We start from the raw sequence: 27,440 nt of genomic DNA on the forward strand, positions 1-27,440 counted from the left end.
CTATGCCGCCATCTTAACTGGATGTCCTGGCCCATTTTTTAGTTGGGAGACTTTTTATAACTGCTTTGCTGTACTTGTTATTGGTCTATTTGAATGGTTTATCTTGTCTTGATTTGTGTTAGGTCATATGAATCAAGGAAATCACCGCTTCAGATTTTCAATCTTAGTAGCATATATATGCTCAAAGTATGCCCTTATAATTTTCTGAATTTCTTTGGTATCTGTTGTAATGATGCCTTTTTTTGTCTCTAATTTTATTAATTTTGTTTCTTCGGCCTTTTTTGTGTCAGATTTGCTAAGGGTTTATCAATCTTGTTTATCCTTTCAAAGAACCAACTCTTTGTTTCTTTGACTCTTTGGATTTTTGGAGGGGGGTTAAAGAAATTGGACAGTGATGTTGAGCCACCCAGCATCCATTAGCCCCTCTGAGTCTGAAGGTAGAGAGTGTGAAAGTGTCCAGAGGATTCCAGAGAGAGGTGGAACCAAAAGAGAAGAAAACATCCTGCCAGAGCAAAACTCAGGAAAGTTTAGACAGTACCACAGCTAAGAGGCCATACATGATATTCAGTTAGAAGATGGACCCGGTAGAATCGCAAAGTCAGTTTTCTGATCACAAGTGGCTAAGATGTGTGGAACGTCCGGAAGTGGAAATGAGGAATATCAGTTTCACTCCTTGTTTGTTATCTAATACATAGGACAGCTGAGGGTGGGGGGGGTGGTGGTGGTGGTGGAATACTTCCTTTGTAGATGTCAGTTTCCTAAGCTTAAAATCTAGAAAATTGGACAGCCATGCTTCTTTAATAGTTTCTCCTTCTTTGTCAGTGAGCTGGGCTGGGAGCAGGTCGGCAGTAAAGCATTTGCTATGCACAAGACTCTATGTTTCATCCTGACACCATAGAAAACATTGGTTGTCAGGTATAAAACATAGTAGTACACTTGGGGCTTCAAAAGATTATGTTCCAGAATGTACCTAAATACCTAAGAATATAGACTAATTTTACATAGTGAAATATTGATCACAATTAATAAAAATTATCAAAATTACCGAAATAAACTGATTAACAGTTAAGTAGCCAGGCATAATGTATCACATGTTCAATCCCAGTATTTGGGAACTTGCAGCATGATGATCACAGTGAATTCCAAGTCAGAGTTTGAGTGGGACTCTGCCTCAGAAAGTGTCCACTTTTCACAATGAAGTGGCTCATAAGGGAGCACAGGTGTGTAGTAGCAGAAGAGGAAAAGGAAAGCTTAGTGAAACTGTGGTCAGTTTTAATTTTTTGTTTTATTTTTATTTTCAATGGATTTTGCTTTTATTGTTTATTTTATAAATCTTTTTAAAAATTATTTTTATTTGCAAGCAGAGTTAGAAGGCACATACACATACGCCCACACATACACGGGGGCGGGGGAATGAGCATGGAGGACCTCCAGACCCAGATGAATGCACTACTTTGTGCATCTGACTTTAAGTGGGTACTGGAGAATTGAACCCAGGTTTGTAGGCTTTTCAGTCAAGCTCCTTAACTGCTGAGACATCTCTTTAGCCCCTATTTTATAAATCTTTAGAAAATAATTGTAGGGGCTGGAGATGTGGCTTGGGGTTAAAGGCACTTGCTTACAAGGCCTGACAGGCTGGATTTGATTCTCCGTTACTCAATAATGCCAGATGCACAAAGTGGCACATGAATCTGTAGTTTATTTGAAGTAAAAGGCTTTGCAAGCAAGTGCCTTTAGCCATAGAGAAATCTCTCCAGTACTGCCCTTTAGATATTTTGTTGTCCCACATATGATCAGTAGAACTTTGCACTGTCACCTCTTGGTTTTTTGAGATAATGTCTAGCAGTGTAGATCCCTAGCCATCTTTGATCTTCCCCACATAATGTGAACCTGACAACACCTCCACAGCTGTGCACTTTTGATTAAATCTTCAGTATCACACAGAAATTCCCTCTTATGGAGCAGACTTCAAATCTAATCAGAGAGCACTTGGTTTCCCCAATAGACATGGAAATATTGTACCAGTTGATACATTTTACTTGGTTAACTAGCAAATAAAACGTGCATGGTTCACTGCTTCTTAACATCACTGATTATTTTCTCTCCCAAAAAGGTTGCATAGCTCCGTCTCTTTTATTGCTAGCTAGCCAACTGGGAGGAGATTTTGAGCTATGATGTAGCTTGATTTCCCAGTGTCCTGTATCACATGCATGTGGAGTCTTTAGCAATAGTTCTTGCCATCTAGTTCTGATAGATAATCAAGGGCCTTGGCAATGCCTGAAGTAGTCTAGGGCATCAGTGGATGTTATGGCTAACACTCAATGGAAGGCAACTCCACCCTGACACTGAAATTTTTCTAATAACAATGTATTGCTTCTGGGTAGAAGAAGAAAAAAATCTTACTTTATTAGCACTAACATTTGAAACATACGTTTGTGTCAAGGTGTTTCAGATAGTGTGTGTTCATGGAATTGGAATTGCATGGCATAATGACATGCACAGTGCAGTGTTTTTTTATGCATTCCCCATATAAGCTGCAGTGATATTAACTGATGCATCATGGAAGATTGGTGCCCACACACCTTGAATTAATTGTCTATAATATATTTGTTTCTGAATTAATGTTTGGTTATTCTTTGCCTTTCAGACTTGCTGTTTATTATGATATCATTGCTGATTATCAGACTTCATATGGGGTCAAAATCCGTAACTTTTGATAAAGTTATGGAATTTTTTAAATTTTTTTTATCGATATTTTTTTTATTAACATTTTCCATGATTGTAAAATATATCCCATGGTAATTCCCTCCCTCCCCACCCCCACACTTTCCCGTTTGAAATTCCATTCTCGATCATATTACCTCCTCATTACAATCATTGTAATTACATATATACAATATCAACCTATTAAGTATCCTCCTCCCTTCCTTTCTCCACCCTTTATGTCTCCTTTTCAACTTACTGGCCTCTGCTACTAAGTATTTTCATTCTCACGCAGAAGCCCAGTCATCTGTAGCTAGGATCCACATATGAGAGAGAACATGTGGCGCTTGGCTTTCTGGGCCTGGGTTACCTGACTTAGTATAATACTTTCCAGGTCCATCCATTTTTCTGCAAATTTCAAAACTTCATTTTTCTTTACCGTTGAGTAGAACTCCATTGTATAAATGTACCACATCTTCATTATCCACTCATCAGTTGAGCGACATCTAGGCTGGTTCCATTTCCCAGCTATTATAAATTGAGCAGCAATAAACATGGTTGAGCACGTACTTCTAAGGAGATGAGATGAGTCCTTTGGATATATGCCTAGGAGCGCTATAGCTGGGTCATATGGTAGATCAATCTTTAGCTGTTTTAGGAACCTCCACCCTGATTTCCACAATGGCTGGACCAGATTGCATTCCCACCAGCAGTGTAGAAGGGTTCCACTTTTTCCACATCCCCGCCAATGTTTATGATCATTGGTTTTCATGATGGTGGCCAATCTGACAGGAGTGAGATGGAATCTCAATGTAGTTTTAATCTGCATTTCCCTCGTGGCTAGTGACGTAGAACATTTTTTTAGATTCTTATATGCCATTCGTATTTCTTCCTTTGAGAATGCTCTATTTAGCTCCATAGCCCATTTTTTGATTGGCTTGTTTGATTCCTTATTATTTAACTTTTTGAGTTCTTTGTATATCTTAGATATTAATCCTCTATCAGATATATAGCTGGCGAAGTTTTTTTCCCATTCTGTAGGTTGCCTCTTTGCTTTTTTCACTGTGTCCTTTGCAGAGCAAAATCTTTGTAATTTCATGAGGGCCCAGTGATTAATCTGTAGTTTTATTGCCTGAGCAATTGTGGTTGTATTCAGAAAGTCTTTGCCAAGACCAATATGTTGAAGGGTTTCCCCTACTTTTTCCTCTAGCAGTTTCAGAGTTTCAGGTCTGATGTTAAGGTCTTTAATCCATTTGGACTTAATTCTTATGCATGGTGAGAGAGAAGAATCTATTTTCATCCTTCTGCAGATATATATCCAGTTTTCCCAACACCATTTGCTGAAGAGGCTGTCTTTTCTCCAATGAGGATTTGGGGCATTTTTATCGAATATCAGGTGGCTATAGTTACTTGGGCTTACATCTGGGTCCTCTATTCTGTTCCACTGATCTACGTGTCTGTTTTTGTGCCAGTATCATGCTGTTTTTGTTACTATGGCTCTGTAGTATAGGTTAAAATCAGGTATGGTGATACCACCAGCCTTATTTTTGTTGCTCAGTATTATTTTAGATATTCGAGGTTTTTTGTGATTCCAAATGTATTTTTGGATTGTTTTTTCTATTTATGAAGAGTGCTTTTGGAATTTTGATAGGCATTGTATTAAATATGTAGATTGCTTTTGGTAAGATTGCCATTTTCACAATATTGATTCTTCCAATCCAGGAACAGGGGATGTTTCTCCACTTTTTAGTGTCTTCTGGAAGTTCTCGCTTGAGTGTTTTTAAGTTCTCATTGTAGAGATTCTTTACTTCCTTGGTTAGGTTTATTCCAAGGTCCTTAATTTTTTTTGATGCAATTGTGAATGGGAGTGATTCTCTGATTTCATCCTCTGTGTGTTTCTTGGTAGCATATATGAAGGCTACTGATTTCTGTGTATTTATTTTGTATTCTGCTACATCGCTGTAGGTTTTGAGCAGCTATAACAGTTTGCTAGTAGAGTTTTTAGGGACCTTTATGTTTTGTTTTGTTTTGTTTTGGTTTTTCGAGGTAGGGTCTCACTCTGGTCCAGGCTGACCTGGAATTAACTCTGTCATCTCAGGGTGGCCTTGAACTCATGGCAATCCTCCTACCTCTGCCTCCCGAGTGCTGGGATTAAAGGCGTGCGCCACCACGCCCGGCTCTAGGGACCTTTATGTATAGCATCATGTCATCTGCAAATAATGATAACTTGATTTCTTCCTTTCCAATTTGTATCCCTTTTATATGTGTCTCTTGCCATATTGCTATGGCTAAGACTTCCAAAACTATATTAAATAAAAGTGGGGACAGTGGACACCCTTGTCTCATTCCTGATTTTAGTGGAAAGGCTTCCAGTTTTCCCCCATTTATTAATATGTTGGCTGTAGGCTTGTCATAAATAGCTTTTATTATATTGAGATATGTTCCTTCTATTCCCAGTCTCTGTAGGACTTTTATCATGCAGTGATGTTGGATTTTGTCAAATGCTTTCTCTGCATCTAATGAGATGATCATGTGATTTTTGTCCTTCAACCCGTTTATATATTATGTTACATTTATAGATTTGCGTATATTGAACCATCCCTGCATCTCTGGGATAAAGCCTACTTGGTCAGGGTGAATGATCTTTTTGATATACTCTTGTATTCTGTTTGCCAATATTTTGTTGAGCATTTTTTCATCTATGTTCATGAGGGAGATTGGTCTGTAATTTTCTTTTGTGGTTCTATCTTTGCCTAGTTTGGGTATCAGGGTGATGCTGGCCTCATAGAAGGTGTTTGGTAGAATTCCTCCTTTTTCTATTTCTTGGAAAAGCTTAAGAAGCAGTGGTGTTAGCTCTTCCTTAAAGGTCTGGTAAAATTCAGCAGTGAATCCATCTGGGCCTGGGCTTTTTTAAGTTGGGAGATTATTGATAACTGTTCTGATCTCCATGTTTGTTATAGGTCTATTTAAGAGATTAATCTCATTTTGATTTAATTTAGGTAGGTCATATAAATCAAGGAAATCATCCATTTCTTTCAGATTTTCATACTTTGTGGAGTATATGCTTTTATAATATGTCCCTATGATTTTTTTGAATTTCTCTGGAATCTGTTGTGGTGTTACCTTGTTCATCTCTGCTTTTATGAATTTGTGTCTCCTCTCTCTTTCTTTTGGTCAGATTTCCTAAGGGTTTATCAAACTTGTTTATCCTTTCAAAGAGCCAACTCTTTTTTTTATTAATTCTTTGATTTTTTTTTTTTTTTGTTTCTATTTCATTAATTTCTGCCCTAATCTTTATTGTTTCTTTCTGCCTACTGATTTTTGGTTTGCCTTGTTTTTCTTTTTCCAAGGCTTTAAGGTGAAGCATTATGTCATTTATTTGTGACCTTTCTAATTTCTTTATGTAGGCACTTAAGGCTATAAATTTACCTCTTAGAACTGCCTTCATTGTGTCCCAGAGATTTTGATATGTTGTGTTCTCATTATCGTTTGACTCTATAAATTTTTTGATTTCCTTCTTGATTTCTTCATTGACCCATTCATCATTTAGTAGTGTATTGTATCCATGATTTTGTGTATGCTCTATAGCCTTTCTTGCTACTGATTTGTAGTTTAATTCCATTGTGGTCAGATAGGATGCAAGGAATTATTTCAATTTTCCTGAATTTGTTAAGATTTGCTTTGTGTCCTAATATATGGTCTATTTTAGAGAATGTTCCATGTGCTGCTGAAAAGAATGTGTATTCTGGGTTGGAGAGACGGCTTAGCGATTAAGCACTTGCCTGAGAAGCCTAAGGACCCTGGTTCGAGGCTCAATTCCCCAGGACCCACGTTAGCCAGATGCACAAGGCGGTGCACGCATCTGGAGTTCGTTTGCAGTGGCTGGAGGCCCTGGCACACCCATTCTCTGTCTCTCTCTCTGCCTCTTTCTCTCTCTCTCTGTCACTCTCAAATAAATAAATAAAAAATATATTAAAAAAAAAGAATGTATATTCTGCAGCGTTTGGATGAAATGTCCTGCAGATATCTGTTAGGTCCATTTCTTCTATGACCTCATTTAGTCCAAATGCCTCTGTGTTTATTTTTTCCCGGGATTATCTGTCAATTGATGAGAGTGGGCTGTTAAAGTCACCCACTACCACTGTCTTTGGTGTTATCTGTGACCTTAGTTCTAATAGTGTTTGTTTGATGAATTTGGGAGCCCCCCTGTTAAGGGCATATATATTTAGGATTGTAATGTCCTCCTGTTGGAGTGTGCCCTTAATCAATATAAAGTGTCCTTCCTCCATGCATCCTCAGAACGGTGTCGTGGTCCTCTTCCCTTTCTGGAACTGAGATGACTTGGCTACTTCCGAAGCTGGATTCCAAGTAACCAGAAGTAAATGTTCATTTTCGTCCAGGTCTGTTTGAGTAAAAACTTCAGAACTACAGGGTTGGCCTGAGCTGTTTATTTCAAAAGATGTTCCTCAATTTAAACCTAGTTTCTCTCAAAGTTTTTTTTTCTATTTATTAAGTTGATATTAAATTTTTATTCATTAACATGTCCTCATTCCACTCACACAGACATCAGTGGAGGAAGATTTAGTACTTGGCTCTGAGGTTGCCAGTTTTACAATAATCTATTTTGCATATAAAAGTTTACATTTAACTTTGTTGTTCATTAAAATCTTACAGATGTGGTTATGCAGTTTTTAATTTCAGAAAGTCGGTCAGAACATATTTTGAAAGATTTAGTGCCTAATGTGGCTTTTATGATGTAATAAAAGATTGGCAGAATCTGAACAGTAAAAAAAAAATAAATAAAATATAATATAAAGTGTCCTTCCTTATCTTTCTTGACTAAAGTTGGACTAAAGTCTACCTTGTCAGATATTAGGATAGCAACCCCTGCTTTTTTTGTAGGCCCATTTGCTTGAAACACCATCTTCCAATCTTTCACCCTAACATAATGTCTACCCTTTATAGAAAATTGAGTTTCTTGGATACAACAAATTGTAGGATCCTGCTTTTTAACCCAGTCTGTATACCTATATGTCTTTTCGTTGGGGCATTGAGGCCGTTGATATTAAGAGATATTATTGAAAGGTGTGTATTTATGTTTGCCTTTTTTTTTTTTTTGTGGTTCCGGTTCACCTGTGCTCTCTTGTGTTAACTAGTATTTGAGTATTGCTTCTTTTTTCTAGGTTCCTTATATGTGTGCTTTTCCTTTTCTTCAGCATGGAGGAGTCTATCAAGTATTTTCTGTAGAGCTGGTTTTGTCTTCAAATATTCCTTTAACCTGCTTTTGTCATGGAATGTCCTTATTTCTCCATCTATTTGAATGGGTAACTTTGCAGGATAAAGTAACCTTGATTGACAGATGTTATCTTTCAGAACTTGGAATATATCACTCCAAGCCCTTCTGGCTTTAAAAGTTTGTGTTGAATAATCTGCTGTAATCCTGTTGGGCTTGCTTTTGTAGGTAACTTGATTTTTCTCTCTAACTGCTTTCAGTATTTTTTCTTTGGTGTGTGTGTTTGGAAGTTTGATTATAATATGGCGAGGAGAGGTTCTTTCCAGGTTTTGTCTGGCTGGGGTTCTAAAGGTTTCCTGTATCTGTATTGGCACCTCTTTCCCAATTTGGGGGAAATTTTCTTCAGTGATTTTGTTGAAGACGCCTACTATGCCTTTGGAGTGGAATTCTTCTCCTTCTACTATGCCCTGAATTCTTATATTGGATCTTTTCATAGTGTCCCAAATATCTTGAAATTCCCACTCATACTTTTCTATAAGTTTGTCTTTCTCTGTGTTGGCCTGTATTAGATCTGCCACCTGGTCTTCTAGCTTAGATATTCTGTCCTCTCCTTCATCCATTCTACTGGTGAGGTTTTCTAAAGAGTTTTTTTTATTTCATTAACTGTGTTTTTCATTGCTAGTAATTCTGACTAGTTTTTCTTTATTATTTCTATTTCGTTATCTATGTCTTGTATTGCCTTCTTTATTTCATGAAATTGGTTTTCTGCATCTTCTTTGATTCCTTTGATTTCCTCTTTTAAGTTCCTCTTTGACTCCTTTGATTTGTTCTCTGACTTCTTTGAACATATTTACAATCATTCTTTTGCAATCTTTCTCAGGCATTTCCTCTAACTCGTTCTCACTGGTGGTCATTTCTGATGCATTAATACTTTTAGGTGGATTTATATCGTCTTGCTTTTTAGTGTTTCTTGTGTTATAATGTATATATTTTTGCATCTTGCATTAAGTTAATGCTTGGATTTTCTAGCTAGCTGGGTATTCTTAGCTGTATCAGTTGATTTGATGTTATATATTTTCAGGGTAGGAGCTTAAGGTGTTAGGTGTGGCTGTTAAGACTCTCAGAGTATCTACAAAGATGTTCTTAGGGGCTGAGTTTCCCTGCTATGGTAGTATTAAAGTAGGCTGAGTGGAATAAAATACAGGTAGGTTCTAAAAGTTTACTAAACACTGTACCAATTCAATCAAAAAAAGCCCCAAGTATGTATGCCAGAGTAGTTATTATAACAATCAGATCTTCTATCAACATAGAGGTTAAGATTTCTCGTCTGTTGAGTGATCCAAGTCAGCTTGTGACCAAGTGAGACCCTTCCCTGGTGCAATCCCAGTTACCTTGGATGATTTTGGTCTCCGTCAAGTTGCTGCCTGGGTCGTCTGGGTGCTGTTCTGATTTCTGGAGCTGTGCCCTGGCTTTTCCTGTGCAGCACACCGAGCCTGGCAATTGTGGCCCTGCAGATCAGCACACCTGCTGCTGGAACTGCTGCTGCTAAAGGTGCCTCTGCTGGGTCTGTCAGCAGCTGAAGCTGCTGCTGCTGGGCCCATCGCTGCTGCTGCCTCTGCTGCTGCTGCTGCTGTAGCTGCCACTTCTGGAGCCACTGCTGCTGCTGAAGTTGTTGCTGCTGGGTCCACTGAAGCTGCTTCTCCTGGGTCTGCTGCTGCTGCCACTACTGGGTCTGCTACAGCTGGGGCCGCTGTTACCAGTGCCGGAGCCACTGATGTTGCTGCCGAACTCTGTTCCTGCTTGGGTCCTGCTGTCAGCTCAAGATGGCGTGGCCGGGTCCCGGGATGCTGTTCTCTGCTGGAGCTGGGCTCAGGCGATCGGGGAGGGGAGGGAGCCACAGCTGCTCTGGTTCTCTAGCTGTTCCACGTGTTCTTCTACCTTGTGGTCTGCTCCTCCGTTGCTCACTGCCGCTCTCCCTTCACGTTTCCTGAGTTGTGGAGAGCGCTGGTGTGAGTGGAAAATCCCGCACCTGGCTTTTCCTGCGTCTGGAGCTGAGCCTGGCGGCTTTCTGGTGCGATGCCGCCATGGTTGGCGGAACTGCCGGGGCACTTTTGCCGTCCTGTGCGGGCTCTGGTGCTCTGGATCTCTCCTACTTCTCTGCTGCTGCTTCAATTTCCTATACACCTAACTTTTTAGTAAAAGTGTATATTTTGCTGAGTTTTTTTGGTCTTTTTCCCCCCAGGCTGCTTTGGCGTGGTACCTATGCCGCCATCTTAACTGGAAGCTGGATGTTTTTTGATAGAGTTTCTATTTCACTACTAATGTTAGGCATTGAACCCATGGACTTGCATCTTCTGGACAAGCAGTGTAACACATGCCACATATCCTGTCATATGCTTTTCCATTCTATTGTATGGTCATTAAAAAAACAACATAACTAGTCTTATGTTCTTGTATCACTACAGGATGTTACAGGTAAGATATTTGCTTTCAGTCTTTTTCTTTGTTGATACAGCATATAGTCTCTGCCAAGATACATATAGAAATGTTAAGTCCAATTTGCTGTTCCCTATTTTGTAGTCTTTGGCTGAAGAGAAATGTCTCATTATAGGAATTGGTGTCATTTGAAGACATAGCTGTGGACTTCACCTGGCAAGAGTGGCAGGACCTGGATGTTGTTCAGCGAAACCTCTATAGGGATGTGATGCTGGAGAACTACACCAGCCTGATGTCGTTGGGTGAGTTAAACTTCCGTGATTCCCTGAAGAGCAATTACTTTCCCTTTGGTTGATAACTATGGTTATCATTACTAATGTTTAGTATTGGTTTATTTTTATTTTTGTATACTTTATTTATTTATTTGAAAACAATGGACAGAGAGAGACAAAGAGGCAGATAGAGAGAGAGAGAGAGAGAATGGGCATGCCAGGGCCTCCAGCCACTGCAAACGAACTCCAGACACATGTGCCCCCTTGTGCATCTGGCTAACGTGGTACCTGGGGAACCGAGCCTCGAACCAGGGTCCTTAGTCTTCAGAGGCCAGCGCTTAACCGCTAAGCCATCTCTCCAGCCCAGATTTCTTTATTTTTATCTTATTTATTTATTTTGTATATTTATGAGAGAGAGAGAATGGATGTGCCAGGGCCTCTAGCCACTAGAAAGTCCACATGCATATGCCACCTTGTGCATCTGACTTATATGGGACCTGGAAAATTGAATCTGGATCCTTCGGCTTCGCAGGCAAGCAACATAACTGCTAAACCATTTCTCCAACCCAATATATTTCCTTTTTATTTAGAGAATGGGTATCAATCTATTCTAGGTTTTCCTGGAATATACTCTGTAGCCAAGACTGGTCTCAAAATCTTAGTGATTCTCCTACCTCATTTTCCCACATATTGGTGGTGTGCCACCACACCTGGGTTGTTTCTCTTTAAAGACTTTTTTTCTTGAGTTGGAGAGATGGCTTAGCAGTTAAGTGCTGGCCTGTGAAGCCTAAGGACCCCAGTTCGAGACTCAATTCTTCAGGACCCACGTTAGCCAGATGCATAAGTGAGTGCATGCAGGAGTTCGTTTGCAGTGGCCAGAGGCCCTGGAATGCACATTGTCTATCTATTTCTATCTCCCCCCCCCCCTCTCTGTCATTCTTTCTCTATCGTTCTCAAATAAATAAACAGAAAAAAAAATTTATAGTCTTTTTTCTCTATATAGCCATTTTACCTACAAATAAGGACATTTTTCTACTCTCTCTTGCGATTTGTATGGACATTGTTTATTGTGCTTTTCATATATCCTAGGCTAAGATTTTATCCTTTTCTTCATGCTTTTAATTGAACTTAGCTCTTCATTCATCTTGGAAAAGTGCTCTACCACTAAGTTACTTTTCATCACTTGGACTTCAGTAGTCTATTGTAGAAGAGTGGTGGATAACTACATCCTTGTTTTCTTTTTCAGACCTTAGAGAAAATAATTTCTATGTTGCCTAGTTATTAATATTAAGACCCTCTCTTATCTGTAAGTTTACTTGTTTCACTATATTCCTGTGTTAGTTCATGGAGAAATTTTATTTTCTTTAAATTTATTAATGTGTGGGAGCGAGGGGTTGTGGGCATTCATATGCCTTAGTAAGTGGCCCCTTCAGATTATCTTGGAGTAAGTCCATTTCATGAGGATCAGACATGTGACATTTGTGTAGAGCTTTATATTGGTGGTTTGGAGCATTAAACTAGGGTCTGCATACTTTGCAAAGAAGGACATTTAACTGCTGAGCCATATATTGAGGAATTTTCTGAAGATGTGAATGAATTTTGTAAAATTATTATTAGGTAATTATGCACTTTATACAGAATCTTTAATTTCTTTTTTTGCTTATTGTTATTTATTTATTTGACAGTGACAGACACAGAGAGGAAGAGACAGACAGAGAGAGAGGAGAGAATGGGCCCACCAGGGCCTCCAGATACTGCAAACGAACTCCAGATGCGTGCGCCCCTTATGCATCTGGCTAACGTGGTCCTGGAGAAGTGAGCCTCGAACTGGGGTCCTTAGGCTTCACAGGCAAGCCCTTAACTGCTAAGCCATCTGCAGCCCCAGAATCATTGATTTCTACATGTACATTTTCTTATGGTGATGCTTTCATCTTTGCTCTAAGCAATATTTTGTACTATTCATTTTTTCGCTTGTGTGTGTGCATGAAGTTTTGTGTATGTCTATCTGCGCACACGTATGCGTGCATGCAGTGTTTATATGGTGTGTCGACATGCAAATGCCTTTACCAAGCCCTGTGTACTTTCCTTGTTGCTGTTCAGTTACCTTTAGTGGCCAGAGTGGAACGTCAGAGGGCCTCCTCCATTGTTCTTCCATTTAATATTATCATTATTATTTTTAAAAATTTTTTTTAAATTTTTATTTATTTGAGATTGACTGACAGAGAAAGAGAAAGAGAGAGAGAGAGATAGAGAGGGAGAAAGAGAATGGGTGCGCCAGGGCCTCCAGCCACTGCAAATGAACTCCAGACACCTGCGCCTTGTGCATCTGGCTAACGTAGGTCCTGGGGAATTGAGCCTTGAACTGGGTTCCTCAGGCTTCACAGGCAAGTGCTTAACCACTAAGCCATCTCTCCAGCCCTAACATTATTATTATTATTATTATTATTATTTTAATATTGGTCTGTTTTAATTCTAAGTAAAGCAATTCCAAAAATACAAACTGAACATCAGAGCCATGTGAACCACCATGATAAAATAAAACAGACATTCACAATAACTACGTCTAAAGACAGTTCAGCTTGATAGATCGTCTTCAAAGTATGCTAAAGAACGTGTTACTAAAATACTGCTGGTGTTCAGTTAGAATTGAAAGACTCTGGGGAAATGAAATAATATGATACAGTTGGAGTGAATAAAGATACACAGGATTTACATTTTCCATTACTCCTAGATAAAACAAACATTCAAAAATATTGCAGCTGCAGGAAAGGCAACTTTAAATTAATAGCGAGGGGAAAATCAAGTTTTGGTGGAGGTAAACAGAAGTGACAGTTTTTAATTTGCACTTTTATAAAGCTCATTTATACCTGGTCAACCAGGAACCAGACGCAGGACAGTGAAGTTCTCTGCTTCTTTTGGCTATACTGTGACAAGAAAAAGTCATCTTTTGAAGATGTGTAAAGAAATAAAAGCAACTTTCTTTATAAACAGTCAACTAATCAATTAATGGAATAAATAAGTACTAACCCACATTTTTACCACTCTGTCATCACTACACTTTACATTATTTTTCACTGTGGTTGCAAATCCCCAAATGTGTAGTCTAAAAGCCACCAATCATTTTATAAAGCAAAATGAATAGCCACCAAATAAGAATATTCTTCTGCTTACTCTTTGGCTAAGAAAGTAAACAAACAAAACAAAACAAAAAGAAACAGAAGACAACTCTATCACTGGTGATAAAAGAAACTTTTTTTTTTTTTTTACATGTAAAATAAAGTTATCAATTTAAATCTTAGTATATTTTATAAAAACAAGAGGTAACGTAATAAAACAGCAGTGGCCTCGACTAGCAACATACTGTTTGTTAATCCTGTGCAATAAAATACTTTGTTCATACTATACTTATTCAAACATGACTGACAATTACTACAAACACTTCAGGAATCTTCACTGGACTCCTATAGACTTACTGTTAAAACTGAGAGACATTTACAATCAGTGTGCCATGAACACGTTACTTCTAGCAAGAGATAATGTTAGTATTATTTGAATTTGTTTTAGGTACTGAACAGCTAAGTTACAAGGACTGAACGTGAAAAGCATTCTAAAAGCCCATGAACACTGTTCACACCTTTTCAGTACACGCTAACTCATTCAACACATTTCTCTTCATACATAGCATGCAACAGCACCCAATAAAAGCCTGAGAAGAAATGCTGCTGTGTAAATACTGCAACTATTCCTGAAATAAGAATTATAGGACATACTCTCCAAAGCTCCCCATTCCCATAATTTGTATTGCATAGGTCACATAATCACACACATACTTACACACGTGTATGTATATGTACGTTCATGCAAAGAATATATTAAAAGGACAATGAAGTCGTGTCACAAAGCAATTTACAGCTTCAATATATTTTTTACACTTTGCTTGAAAGAAAATCTCAGTATTTTACAGTCTTTCAGCAGGCATTATATACACTGCACTTTAAGAAATCTAAAGGGCATTGAAATTAATTTTTCCAACATTTGGTAACAAAACACACAACATTTCTCCAACTACTTGTGCTATCTACATGATCATCTGTTTGCTCTGGTAACCACTAATCACAAAAATTGATTTAGTGGAATAATTAGAAAAATTATCTAACACCATGCAAGGGTTTGAATCATTTTTAATATCCTATTCTAGAAATATTCTACAAATATTAAGATTTTAAAAATTAAATCTCTCTTTCGCGCTTTAAAAGATATCTTTTCATGACAATATCCATAACATCAACATTATTTTTTTTTTAATTTTTATTAACATTTTCCATGATTATAAAATATATCCCATGGTAATTCCCTCCCTCCCCACCCCCACACTTTCCCCTTTGAAATTCCATTCTCAATCATATTACCTCCCCATTACAATCATTGTAATTACATATATACAATATCAACCTATTAAGTATCCTCCTCCCTTCCTTTCTCCACCCTTTATGTCTCCTTTTCAACTTACTGGCCTCTGCTACTAAGTATTTTCATTCTCACACAGAAGCCCAGTCATCTGTAGCTAGGATCCCCATATGAGGGAGAACATGTGGCGCTTGGCTTTCTGGGCCTGGGTTACCTGACTTAGTATAATACTTTCCAGGTCCATCCATTTTTCTGCAAATTTCATAACTTCATTTTTCTTTACCGCTGAGTAGAACTCCATTGTATAAATGTACCACATCTTCATTATCCACTCATCTGTTGAGGGACATCTAGGCTGGTTCCATTTCCCAGCTATTATAAATTGAGCAGCAATAAACATGGTTGAGCATGTACTTCTAAGGAAATGAGATGAGTCCTTTGGATATATGCCTAGGAGTGCTATAGCTGGGTCATATGGTAGATCAATCTCTAGCTGCTTTAGGAACCTCCACACTGTTTTCCACAATGGCTGGACCAGATTGCATTCCCACCAGCAGTGCAGAAGGGTTCCTTTTTTTCCACATCCCCGCCAACATTTATGATCATTTGTTTTCATGATGGTGGCCAATCTGACAGGAGTGAGATGGAATCTCAATGTAGTTTTAATCTGCATTTCCCTGATGACTAGTGACGTAGAACATTTTTTTAGGTGCTTATATGCCATTCGTATTTCTTCCTTTGAGAACTCTCTATTTAGCTCCTTAGCCCATTTTTTGATTGGCTTGTTTGATTCCTTATTAGTTAACTTTTTGAGTTCTTTGTATATCCTAGATAATTAATCCTCTATCAGATATATAGCTGGCGAAGATTTTTTCCCATTCTGTAGGTTGCCTCTTTGCTTTTTTCACTGTGTCCTTTGCGGTGCAAAATCTTTGTAATTTCATTAGGTCCCAGTGGTTAATCTGTGGTTTTATTGCCTGAGCAATTGGGGTTGTATTCAGAAAGTCTTTGCCAAGACCAATATGTTGAAGGGTTTCCCCTACTTTTTCCTCTAGCAGTTTCAAAGTTTCCGGTCTGATATTAAGGTCTTTAATCCATTTGGACTTAATTCTTGTGCATGGCGAGAGAGAAGAATCTATTTTCATCCTTCTACAGATATTTATCCAGTTTTCAAAACACCATTTGCTGAAGAGGCTGTCTCTTCTCCAATGAGTATTTTTGGCATTTTTATCGAATATCAGGTGGCTATAGCTACTTGGGCTTACATCTGGGTCCTCTATTCTGTTCCACTGATCTACATGTCTGTTTTTGTGCCAGTACCATGCTGTTTTTGTTACTATGGCTCTGTAGTATAGGTTAAAATCAGGTATGGTGATACCACCAGCCTCTTTTTTGTTGCTCAGTATTATTTTAGATATTCGAGGTTTTTTATGATTCCAAATGAATTTTTGGATTGTTTTTTCTATTTCCATGAAGAAAGCCTTTGGAATTTTGATAGGGATTGCATTAAATGTGTAGATTGCTTTAGGTAAGATTGCCATTTTCACGATATTGATTCTTTCAAGCCAGGAACAAGGGATGTTTCTCCACTTTCTAGTGTCTTCTGCAATTTCTTGCTTGAGTGTTTTAAAGTTCTCATTGTATAGATTCTTTACTTCCTTGGTTAGGTTTATTCCAAGGTATTTTATTTTTTTTTGATGCAATTGTGAATGGGAGTGATTCTCTGATTTCATCCTCTGTGTGTTTGTTGTTAGCATATACAAAGGCTACTGATTTCTGTGTATTTATTTTGTATCCTGCTACATTGCTGTAGGTTTTGATGAGCTCTAACAGCTTGCTAGTAGAGTCTTTAGGGTCCTTTATGTATAGAATCATGTCATCTGCAAATAATGATAACTTGATCTCTTCCTTTCCAATTTGTATCCCTTTTATGTGTGTCTCTTGCCTTATTGCTACCAGACTTTTAAGGAAGAGCTAACATTATTATTTTTTAATATATATGTAGTTATTATAATTACTTACTAAGCTGTTTTTAGGGTTTATCATTAGTAATCCCAATATACTGCAGCAGTGGTTTAGTGAATCTAACTTATGTAGTAATTCTTGTAAAGACAAATATTTCATTAAACATGTTTAGTTATTCTTACATTACAATTCTCTTCCCGTCATCTTGGAGCACTTAACTATGTAGAGGTGCTTTGTTAGGTACAGTATATGAGGTGTTGGCTTAATATGCACAACTACTTTAAAAGTTTTTTTTTTGTTCATTTTTATTTATTTATTTGAGAGTGATAGAGAGAGAAACAGGCAGAGACAGACAGACAGACAGAATGGCTGTCCCTGGGCCTCCAGCCACTGCAAACGAACTCCAGACATATGTACCCTTGTGCATCTGGCTTACATGGGTCTTGGGGAATCAAGCCTCAAACTGGGGTCGTTAGGCTTCACAGGCAAGTGCTTAACCACTAAGCCCTCTTTCCAGCCCTATGCACAACTACTTTATGCAGAGTATGTGCTTACTATCTGCTTCTTACAAATGAGAAAACCAAGGGTTAGGCAATGTGTTACTTGACAATGTTGGGTCATTAGTAGTGTAAACTGGGTTCCACCTAACAGCCTCTGCTGTTTTATTTTTTTTAATATATTTTTATTTATTTAGTAGAGACACAGAGAGAAAGATAGAGATTGCAGCAGGACCTCCAGCCACTGCAAATGAAATCCAGATGCATGCACCACCATGTGAATCTGGCTTACCTGGGACCTGGAGAATCACACGTGGGTCATTAGGCATTTTAGGCATGTGCTTTAACTGGTAAGCCATCTCTCCAGTTCCTTCTTTGTTTTTTGCAACATAAACTTCTTGAGTTGAAATTGGGAAAATGTCTCACAGTTTGAAGATTAACACACCATCAACATTTTGATTTTCATTAGATTATCATTGTGGTACTTATTTCTACTGTGACATCAAGTAGTGTAGTTTTATCAGTGAGTTTGCTCTACATTGTTGTATTTATGAGTTTATATGTACAGTTTGTTTTCAAGTAGCTCAAAATACAATGTATAACAGCATTTCCTTGTAACGGTTTTTTATTAAATAGAAACTGTGTGTATACATAATGTGTTGGTATGATGATTTCCCTCCTCCCTGCCCCCACTCCACTGACGGCCCTCCTTATTGGGATTGCTGTTATTTACCATGGCCTTGTGGATTATAAGTTGTGAGAGCAGAAGTCAGTCATTGTGGCTGGGGGTGGTGGGCAATGCTACTGGCTATTCTATTCTACACTGTGGCTTTTACATTCTTTCCACCTCCTATTCTGCAAAATTCCCTGAGCGTTGGTGGGTATATTTTAAGTATGCTTTAGTGTTAAGCTTTCAGCTACTTCTAGATTTTTGCTTTGGTGCATTTTGTGTATCCTTAGGGTCTATCTACATCACTCTGGTGCAAATTGTCAGTCGTTCCTAGGAAGCAAAACTCTTGCTCGTCTCACCAATTCCTTTGTGGTTTCACCTGGGTTCTAACTGCTTTGCTATGAGTGATTCATCTGACACAGAGTCAGCTATTTTTGTTTGGTTGATAGATTTTGGTTGTCCTCAATTCTTGCTATTTTCTGAGAAATAAAAGCAGACTCTCCAATGGAGAACGAGATCAGAATAGGTAAAGGATAAGCTTTATTAATTTAGAGAAGTTTTGATCAGAGTGGCCACATTTTTGGATAGAGACTACCGGGAAGTTTTCATTGGAATCCATAATCTTGGTCTCCGTAGGATTCTGACTTGGTTCCCAGCTCCAGCTATATATTCCTTTCCACTGAGCAGATCTTGTAGCCAAACAGAGAGCTATTGTTTACCCACCTAGTCTGTGAGCCACTATTGCACAGGGATGTGAATCTTTTCAGATTAGTTGCTTTAATATAGCAGCATCTCCTGCTTGCTCACATTTTTGGCCATTTCCCCCCCAGCAGCTCATGTAGCACTTTGCAGCACTTTTTAGCATTATACAGGCTAACTTGCTTGCAGATTCAGCTGGATCTCTCCCCCCGTCCCCTTTTTTTGGTTTTTCGAAGTAGGATCTCACTCTCCCCAGGCTGACCTGGAATTCACTCTGTATTCTGAGGGTGGCCTCGAACTTATGGTGATTCTCCTACCTCTGCCTCCCGAGTGCTGGGATTAAAGATATGCGCCACCATGCCCAGCCTTAGGTGGATCTCTTGATATTCTGCATTCATATTATATGATGTCTTTTTGTTTGTTTTTCGAAGTCGGGTCTCATTCTAGTTCAGGCTGACCTGGAATTCACTATGTAGTGTCAGGTTGGCCTCAAACTCATGGTGAACCTCTACCTCTGCCTCCTGAGTGCTGGTATTAAAACCATAAGCCACCACACCTGGCTATGTGATGCCTTTAGCAATAGGATATTATTTTTTTCCTCAGGTGGGCCATCAAGTGCTTTGACATTACCCTGTCTTGTTTTGTGGACCTTGTGCGTCTCTCTGATCAACAGCTAAGTGTGAGTTGTAACCAATATCTGGTACTGGAAGGTACAATCCAGATCCAAATGTTTTCGGGCAAACCTCTGTCCTACACTCTTTGGGGCCCTTCTCACCAGATGATCCCTCCATGCTCCTATTGAGGGTTTTATTTTTAGCTTGCTATCCATGAGGAAGTTTCCATGATATCACTTCATTTTGGATTTTGTTTTGTGTATAACTCCTCCTGCCTTCCCATTCTCCTTTCCCGAAACCCTAGCATCCGTTTTATGTGTCACTAGAGTTGCTTCTCAGGTATGCATGGCACTCAAGCTGTTCCAGTTTAGTAATCTCAGATATGGAAGTACATGTGGCAGTTGCCTTTCTGTGCTTCTGTGAGTTCACTGGTAATGATGTGTTCCATGTGTGCTGGCATTACTCTTTGTGGTCTAAGCCTCCTATTCCTGATTGTAGAGCTGGCAGAGTATGGTGGTTTGATCCTGGTGTCCCTCATAAATTTAGGTGTTCTGAATGCTAGGTTCCCAGCTGATGGAGATTTGGGAAGTAATGTCTCTTGGAGGCAGTGTATTGTGAGGGAGGGCTTATGGGTGTCATAGCCAGTGTCTCCTTGCTAGCGTTTGACACGCTGTCCAACAGCTGTTGTCCACCTGATGTTGAGGAGGGAATAATGTCCACCCTCTGCCCCTGTCTTCATTGTCCCTGCCATCATGGGCCTTCCTCTAGAGTCTTAAGCCCAAATAAACTTTTTGTCCCACAAGCTGCTCTTGGTTGGTTGGTTGCTGCCAACAATACAAACCTGACTGCAACACAGGGATTCAAAGATTTTTTTAGTCTCTACAATGCTGTATGACTCGCTTACAGGCCTGCATAGGCTTGCAATTCCACTGGATCTAGAAAATTGAACTCCGGGTCCTTCAGTACCCATGGTTATAGAGCAACAATGCTTGCATGCTGAGCCATCATTCTAGTTATAGTGTGTGTTATTTTTATCTGTTGTTCTTACTTGTTTTCTATTACATTTAGGAATTTTGCATCTATATTAACTGATTATTACTGCATGTGTACTTTGGATGTTTGGTCTGTAGATCATCCACATTAGTTTAATGCTGATCTATTAGTGTACACCTGAGAATGTGCCAGTGCCTGTATTGTTTGTTTATAACTGGCTTTTGGTTTTGCTCTTTAATTTGCTGTTCAAATGTGTTCAAATTCTTGTGAGCTTTGTGAATTTCTTTCTCATAATAGAAAATTCTTTCATGGATCTTATTTTTATTTCATTTGTTTTACACTGGAACATCTTTTTATGTTCATTCATTTACTTAAGGGCAATTCTTATGAATCTAAAGTCCATTCCTTCCTTACATTCTTTTCAATTTCTTAATTTGCATGAGGTATTTTTAAATAGTCATACAATTTTTTTCTCATCAATTTCATTGTGAATCTTCTGTTTTACTTTTCGTTCCATTCATTTCATTGGTTAAAATCTTTTCCCACAACCTCTGTCTCTTGTTCTTTTTATAACCACTATCTCTTTGTTCTGCCTATCATAAATGTCATTTATTCTTTTTCTAGTTTCATTATGTTCCTATTCCACTATGCTCTATTTATTTATTTTTCAAAAATCATTAGTTTTTTTTTGTTTGTTTGTTTGTTTGTTTTTGTTTTTCGAGGTAGGGTCTCTTTACCTGGTACTCACTATGTATTCTCAGGGTGGCCTTGATCTCACTGTGATCCTCCTCCCTCTGCCTCCCCAGTGCTGGGATTAAAGACATGTGTCACCATGCCTGGCAAAAAATCATTGTTTTATGCTGGAAATTTTGGCACACAATTTTTGTGCTATAATGTGGGAGGCTGAGTTAGGTGGATGTGCATGAGGACAGTCTGAGGTTACTGTATCTGTTCTTGGTCAATCTGGGCTAGAGTGAGTCTATATATTGTAAAATCAAAAAAAAAATCATCATATTATGTATCATGCTGTCTGACATCACTTTTGGGAGAGATTCTCAATGTCACTTCAGGAAAATATTTTAGTTAATGAACACTGGGAGTATAAACTTTAAGCTAAATTTGTATTTCATGTACTAACGAGAAGTTGTAGGCATGCAGCTTTTATAATCCAAGAGTCCATGTGATATAACATTGACACAATTTGTTCATTGTTTCCCAATTACAGGGAACTGTCTGACCAAACCTGATTTGATCTTCAAGTTGGAGAATGGACTTGCACCATGGACTCTAAAAGAAGACTCAATTCAGATGTTTCCAGGCAAGTAAATGCATATTGTGTAACATAGGTCAGTGAGATGAGAACTCATTAGACATTGTCATGGTCTTGATATTTCTTTGAAACACACACACTATGACATGGAGAAAGCATGACTCTTTATGCCATTGAATAATTTTGTTTTGTTTTGTTTTTTGTTTTTCAATGTAGAGACTCACTCTAGCTCAAGCTGACCCAGAATTCAATATGCAGTCTGTAAGTGGTCTCAGACTCAGGTCAATTCTCCTACCTGTGCCCACTGAGTTCTGGGATTAAAGGTGTGTGCACCATGCCCAGCTGAAAAAACTTTTTTACATGCATTCCAGAATTGAATTCCATAAACACGTGGTCTTGAAAAATATTATGTATTACATGCTGTACCTAAATTCTCACTTGCCTATTTTCTGTGTGTTGCAATATTTTTAATTTATCTGCTGTGACAAAATCTTTAAGTGAAACACGTTGAGGAAGAAAAGTATTTATTCAACTATACAGTTCTTTAATGGTGGAGGTGTTTATAATGCTGAGAAAATGAGAGTAGTTAACATAATTATATTTATAGTCACCTGTGAAATTTAGAAATAAGTTGGAAAAGAGAGCATCAGAGATTTCATAAGGGATTAGTACCCTTTTGTGAAATATTCATTAGAATTTAGGTGACAGAAGTAATTTGTCATCACTAAGAAATGTCAGGTATTGAAAGAATATTTGAGACTTTAAAGTGAAGGAAATATGAATTGCTTTGAAAGAATAGTAGGAAATAGTTCATTCTCTAGTTATACATAAAAATACAAAGTAAAGCCACAGGTACAACATAATGTCAGACAGTAGAAAAAGGTCTTGTGCCAAAGTGGTGGTATCTGTAGTATTAGTAGAAATATGTGTCTATTAAAATGGTTAATTGTAGAGATTCAGTTCAATATGCTGTCCTTCAACCTATAATAACATACTAACATTAGAGATAGGCTAGAAGAAAACATTTTAACTTTTTGAAACCTGAAAACAGATAATCCAGGGAGTCTGGAAACATTGAATATTTATGTGTGGGAAATGGTCACAAGAAATAATATTTGATCTGAAACTGTTAAATGTAGAATTTCTGATCAGGTTTTTCATTAGGGACCCCAAGATGGGAAGCATTTTGGGGTTTTACCTTTTATGTTGAAGAGTCATCCTCATTGTTTATTAATGTTCAATAAGGGAATGTTATTGATCATGTTGTTTGGCCTTTAGACATTCATTATACCTTCACCATGTTTAGTTGTAATGTGGTTCTGAAAATTTTTAAAATTTTTATTAACATTTTCCATGATTATAAAAAAAAATCCCATGGTAATTTCCTCTCTCTCCCCCGACATCTGAAAATTTTTAATGCAGGTCAATTACATGGGTGTATCCTAACCCCTTATCATATGTAGTTAATTCTTACTTGGGCACTTATGTCCATGAATTGAACTAAGAGTCTTTTTCTGGGTTTTCATTGTGTAATATACAATGGAGATGCCTGGTATTTTTTTGTGTATGTTAAGTAATATTGGACTCTGTTATTTCAATCTCAAGGGTATCCAGTCACTTTTATATGGAAATATAACTTTTGAGTGTAGACCTGCCATTGACCTTGGTTTTGGGTTAATCTATCAACACATGTGTCACCAATTTCAATAGTAAGCAGTGAGTGACTATATCCATCTACAGATGAAAGACCATTATGAATGGAAACAAATACTTGGAAGATAGAATATAGGTGTTCTCCAATTTGTTATTTTTCAACATTGATATTGTGATGTTTTTCATATTTGTATTTTAACCCTCTTTATTGTAGTTACTATTGTTTTGCTCTCATTCTAGTGTGGTATGTTTTTGTTCTTTCTCTTTTTTTCATTGCTATCCTCATTGTCCTTTTCCTCTTCATCCATAATAACAATGATTGAAAACATGGTTCATCTACTATTATCATCAGATACTAGTAATTGAAAAATATAAGATAGCCATGTCCACACTCATTATTAAACCCAATGTTGTCTGGGGAGTTCACTCAGTGGTTAATTGTGCTTTTTGCATAATCATTAGTTTAGATCCCCAGAATCAGCCAGAGCACTCAGAATCTCATTTCCCATAGGCCAGATTCATGGCATACACAGTAGTTTATACCAATAGGGATTGTCACACAAGGTTAAAGGCAATGACTAACACCCAAGCTTGACCCATTATCAGAAAACATACATTTCCTACCACATCTTTCCAAATTAACCAAAGCATATGAACATGTAAATAGATAAGAAACAAAAATATACATATGATCCATCTAGAAAGGTGGTAGGGGAGAGAATAAAATCAAACAAACAAACAACAACAAAAATCTTCTATTTATTTAAGTAGAATTCTGCACTTATATTGGTAAATAAAGCAAACAATCTGTATAATAAAGCATCCATTAAACATGTGGTAAAATGCTGTAAGCACTTTAGTAAAGAACTGCAAGTAGGGTAAAACGGAAAGTTTTCTTTTTACTCACTTGGTTATTTCACTGAAAACTAAATTCTTTTTTAATTTGTTTTCATTTGGAGGAAGATAGAAAAGGAGGGAACAAAAATAGATGCCCCAGGGCCTCAGCCACTACCCTCAAACTCCAGATGATTTTGCGACATAGTGAGCATGTCCACCCTTGTGCTTGCTTCACCTTTGTGAATCTGCTTTTTATGGCATGTGGATAGTTGAGCCTGAGATCTTAGCCTTTCAGGCAAGCACCCTAAATATTGCATCTCTCCATCCTGAATATTAAATTCTTGAATAAGCCTAATACAAGAGAGAATTTATGTTGTTCTAAAAAATTAGACCAGAACTTAATGAGGAAGCAATAAAAGTAATAAGCAATAATCAAATAAAGACAACTTAGAGATGTTTAGTACATGGTGTGAATACAGGAAAACGTTTGCTGAATATGCGCTTCGTTGTATAAGACCATGCGTCAAGTCAAGCAACCCACCAAAGAGAGTAGTAAAGAAGTCAGTTGAAAAGTAGTATTAATATTAATATAATTAATATAATTATTGTGAGCTATATGGTCTTAAAATATAATAACCTACCAAGTACTAGGAAGCCTTTGCAAATCAAATTTTTACTTTATATTAAGAATGTAATAAGTTCCTTTGTATTTCTCAGAATTAAAAAGTGAGCAGAAAATGTACTGGACAAAGACTGATTTTAAACAATCCCAGAACGATTTTTATCACAAGGTACATCACACTTGTCATCAAGGAACAATTAGAGGTGAGAAGTTGTATGAATGTGGGACGACAACCTTGAATTCCAAGTCAAAGCTCAGTAAGCATCAAAGTACTCATACAGGTGAGATACCAGATGAATGTGGGCAAACTTTCATCTCCAGGTCACATCTCACTGTGCATCAGAGAGCATACACAAGTGAAAAGCCTAATCAGTATAATGCATGTGGGAGAGCTTTTCTTGCAATGTCAGATCTTAAAAAACGTCAGAAAATTCCTGCAGTTGAGAAGCCATATGGGAAAGTCTTCATCTTCCAGTCAGATATTACTGTGCATCAGAGAACTAACCTAGGTCAAAAGTCATTTGAATGTACTGAATGTGGGAAAGCTTTCCTTACCAAGTCAGCTCTTAATAACCATCAGAGAATTCACACACGTGCAAAGCCATATGAATGTATTGAATGTGGGAAAGCTTTCATCTACAAGTCACAGCTCACTATGCATCAGAGGACTCACACAGGTGAAAAGCCATATGAATGTACTGCATGTGGGAAAGCTTTTATTTCCAAGTCAGATCTTAATAAACATCAGAGAACTCACACAGGTGAAAAGCCATATGAATGTACTTCTTGTGTGAAATCGTATATCTCCAAGTCACTTCTCACTATACATCAGAGAACTCACTCTGGAGAAAAGCCATATAAATGTACTGCATGTGGGAAAGCTTTCATTTCCAAGTCAGATCTTAATAAGCATCAGAGAACTCACACAGGTGAAAAGCCATATGAATGTACTGAATGTGGTAAAGCTTTTATCTCCAAGTCACAGCTCACTATGCATCAAAGAACTCATACAGGTGAAAAGCCATACAAATGCACTGCATGTGGAAAAGCCTATATCTCCAAGTCAATTCTCACTATACATCAGAGAACTCACACAGGTGAAAAGCCATATGCATGCACTGAATGTAGCAAAGCATTTATCTCCAAGGCACAACTCACTATACATCAGAAAACTCACACAGGTGAGAAGCCATATAAATGCACTGAATGTCAGAAAGCTTTTATGTCCAAGTCACAACTCACTAAACATCAGAGAATTCACATAGGTGAAAAGCCATATGAATGTACTGCATGTGGCAAAGCTTTCATAACCAAGTCATATCTTAATAAACATCACAGAAACCACACAGGTGAAAAGCCATATAAATGTGCTGAATGTGGTAAAGGTTTCATTTACAAAATACATCTCACTATCCATCAGAGAACTCATACAGGTGAGAAGCCATATGAATGTATTGAATGTGGCAAAGGCTTCATCCGCAAGTCATTTCTCACTATACATCAGAGAACTCACACAGGTGAAAAGCCATATGAATGTAATAAGTGTGGGAAAGCTTTTAATGTTAAGTCAAATCTTAACCAACATAAGAGAAGACACAAGTGAAAAGTTACATGAACATGTTGCGTGTAGGAAAGCTTTCAGGTTTGAAATCACAACTCACTATGCTTCAGAGAACTCACATAGGAAACAATCCATGAAATAGAATGAATGTAGAAATACAGTCAATTCCCTGTCACAGGTCACTGTGCATCAGAGAACTAATAACAGGTGAGAAACTTTATGACTATAATTATCTGTCATTAACAGCTCACTACGCATAAGCGGATTCACCCTTAGGAAAAATGATGTTACGATGCGAAAGCATTCATCTCCAAGTCGTAGCTTACTATTCATCAGAGAACTCTTAGGTGAGAAATCATATGAATATAATGGATGTGGGAGTTTTCTTTCAAGTCATGTCTCAATAGAGATCAAAGTATTCAAAAGACATGTGGGCAAAATGAAGATGGGTATGTTTTCTTTGCTATGCCCATCAGAATCACACAATTCAAACAGGTGAGACACCATATAAATATGGGAAGGCTTTCTTCTGGATGTCACAAATCATTAGTCATCAGTTAAGTCACATAGCTGTGTAGCCATATGAATCTAATAAATACTGCAGAGGTTGCATCCAGGTGCTGCACATCACTATTCATCAAAAACCTCATATAAGAAGTCATATTCATGCAATGAATGTTATAATGATTTTCTTTAACAAGCCAAAAAGAATTTCTACTTATGAGAGATCATAATAATATAGTAAATGTGAGAATGCTTTCTCTTACAATTCACTCTCCGTCATAAACAAATGAAAACTCAAAACAGGTGAGAACATAGAATATTGTCTTTCACTCACAGCTCACTATGCATCAGAGAAGACATACACATGAGTAGATGTATGCATGTGGGAAAATGTCCATCACCAATTTCAGCCTACTGTGCATCATAGAATTCAAATATCTTGGAAATCATATGGATATAATGAATGATGAACACATATCTTTTGATAGCCATGCATGAGAGAAC

At 37.8% G+C, this 27,440-nt stretch overlaps 2 protein-coding genes across 4 annotated transcripts in view; one reads left to right on the plus strand and one right to left on the minus strand.

Annotated features, from left to right (window-relative positions):
• The window catches only part of LOC123456274 (zinc finger protein 585A-like), a 545,778-nt gene that overhangs the window by 125,386 nt on the left and 392,952 nt on the right, over positions 1 to 27,440 (minus strand). The window lies entirely within an intron of this gene.
• Positions 10,281 to 27,440, plus strand: part of LOC123456276 (zinc finger protein 420-like) — a 42,348-nt gene continuing 25,188 nt past the window's right edge. For 2 of the 3 annotated variants that reach the window (XM_045139055.1, XM_045139054.1), the window contains exons 1-4: positions 10,281 to 10,411; positions 10,548 to 10,674; positions 21,715 to 21,807; positions 24,967 to 25,152. In XM_045139055.1, coding sequence (XP_044994990.1) covers positions 10,382 to 10,411; positions 10,548 to 10,674; positions 21,715 to 21,807; positions 24,967 to 25,152 — 436 coding nt within the window. In that variant the 5' untranslated portion in view covers positions 10,281 to 10,381. Of the gene's footprint in view, positions 10,412 to 10,547; positions 10,675 to 21,714; positions 21,808 to 24,966; positions 26,527 to 27,440 lie in introns of those variants that run through there. The other variant, XM_045139053.1, reaches the window with a different exon arrangement.

This window comes from Jaculus jaculus, chromosome 20 (assembly GCF_020740685.1).
Source record: "Jaculus jaculus isolate mJacJac1 chromosome 20, mJacJac1.mat.Y.cur, whole genome shotgun sequence".
Classification (NCBI taxonomy): domain Eukaryota; kingdom Metazoa; phylum Chordata; class Mammalia; order Rodentia; family Dipodidae; genus Jaculus; species Jaculus jaculus.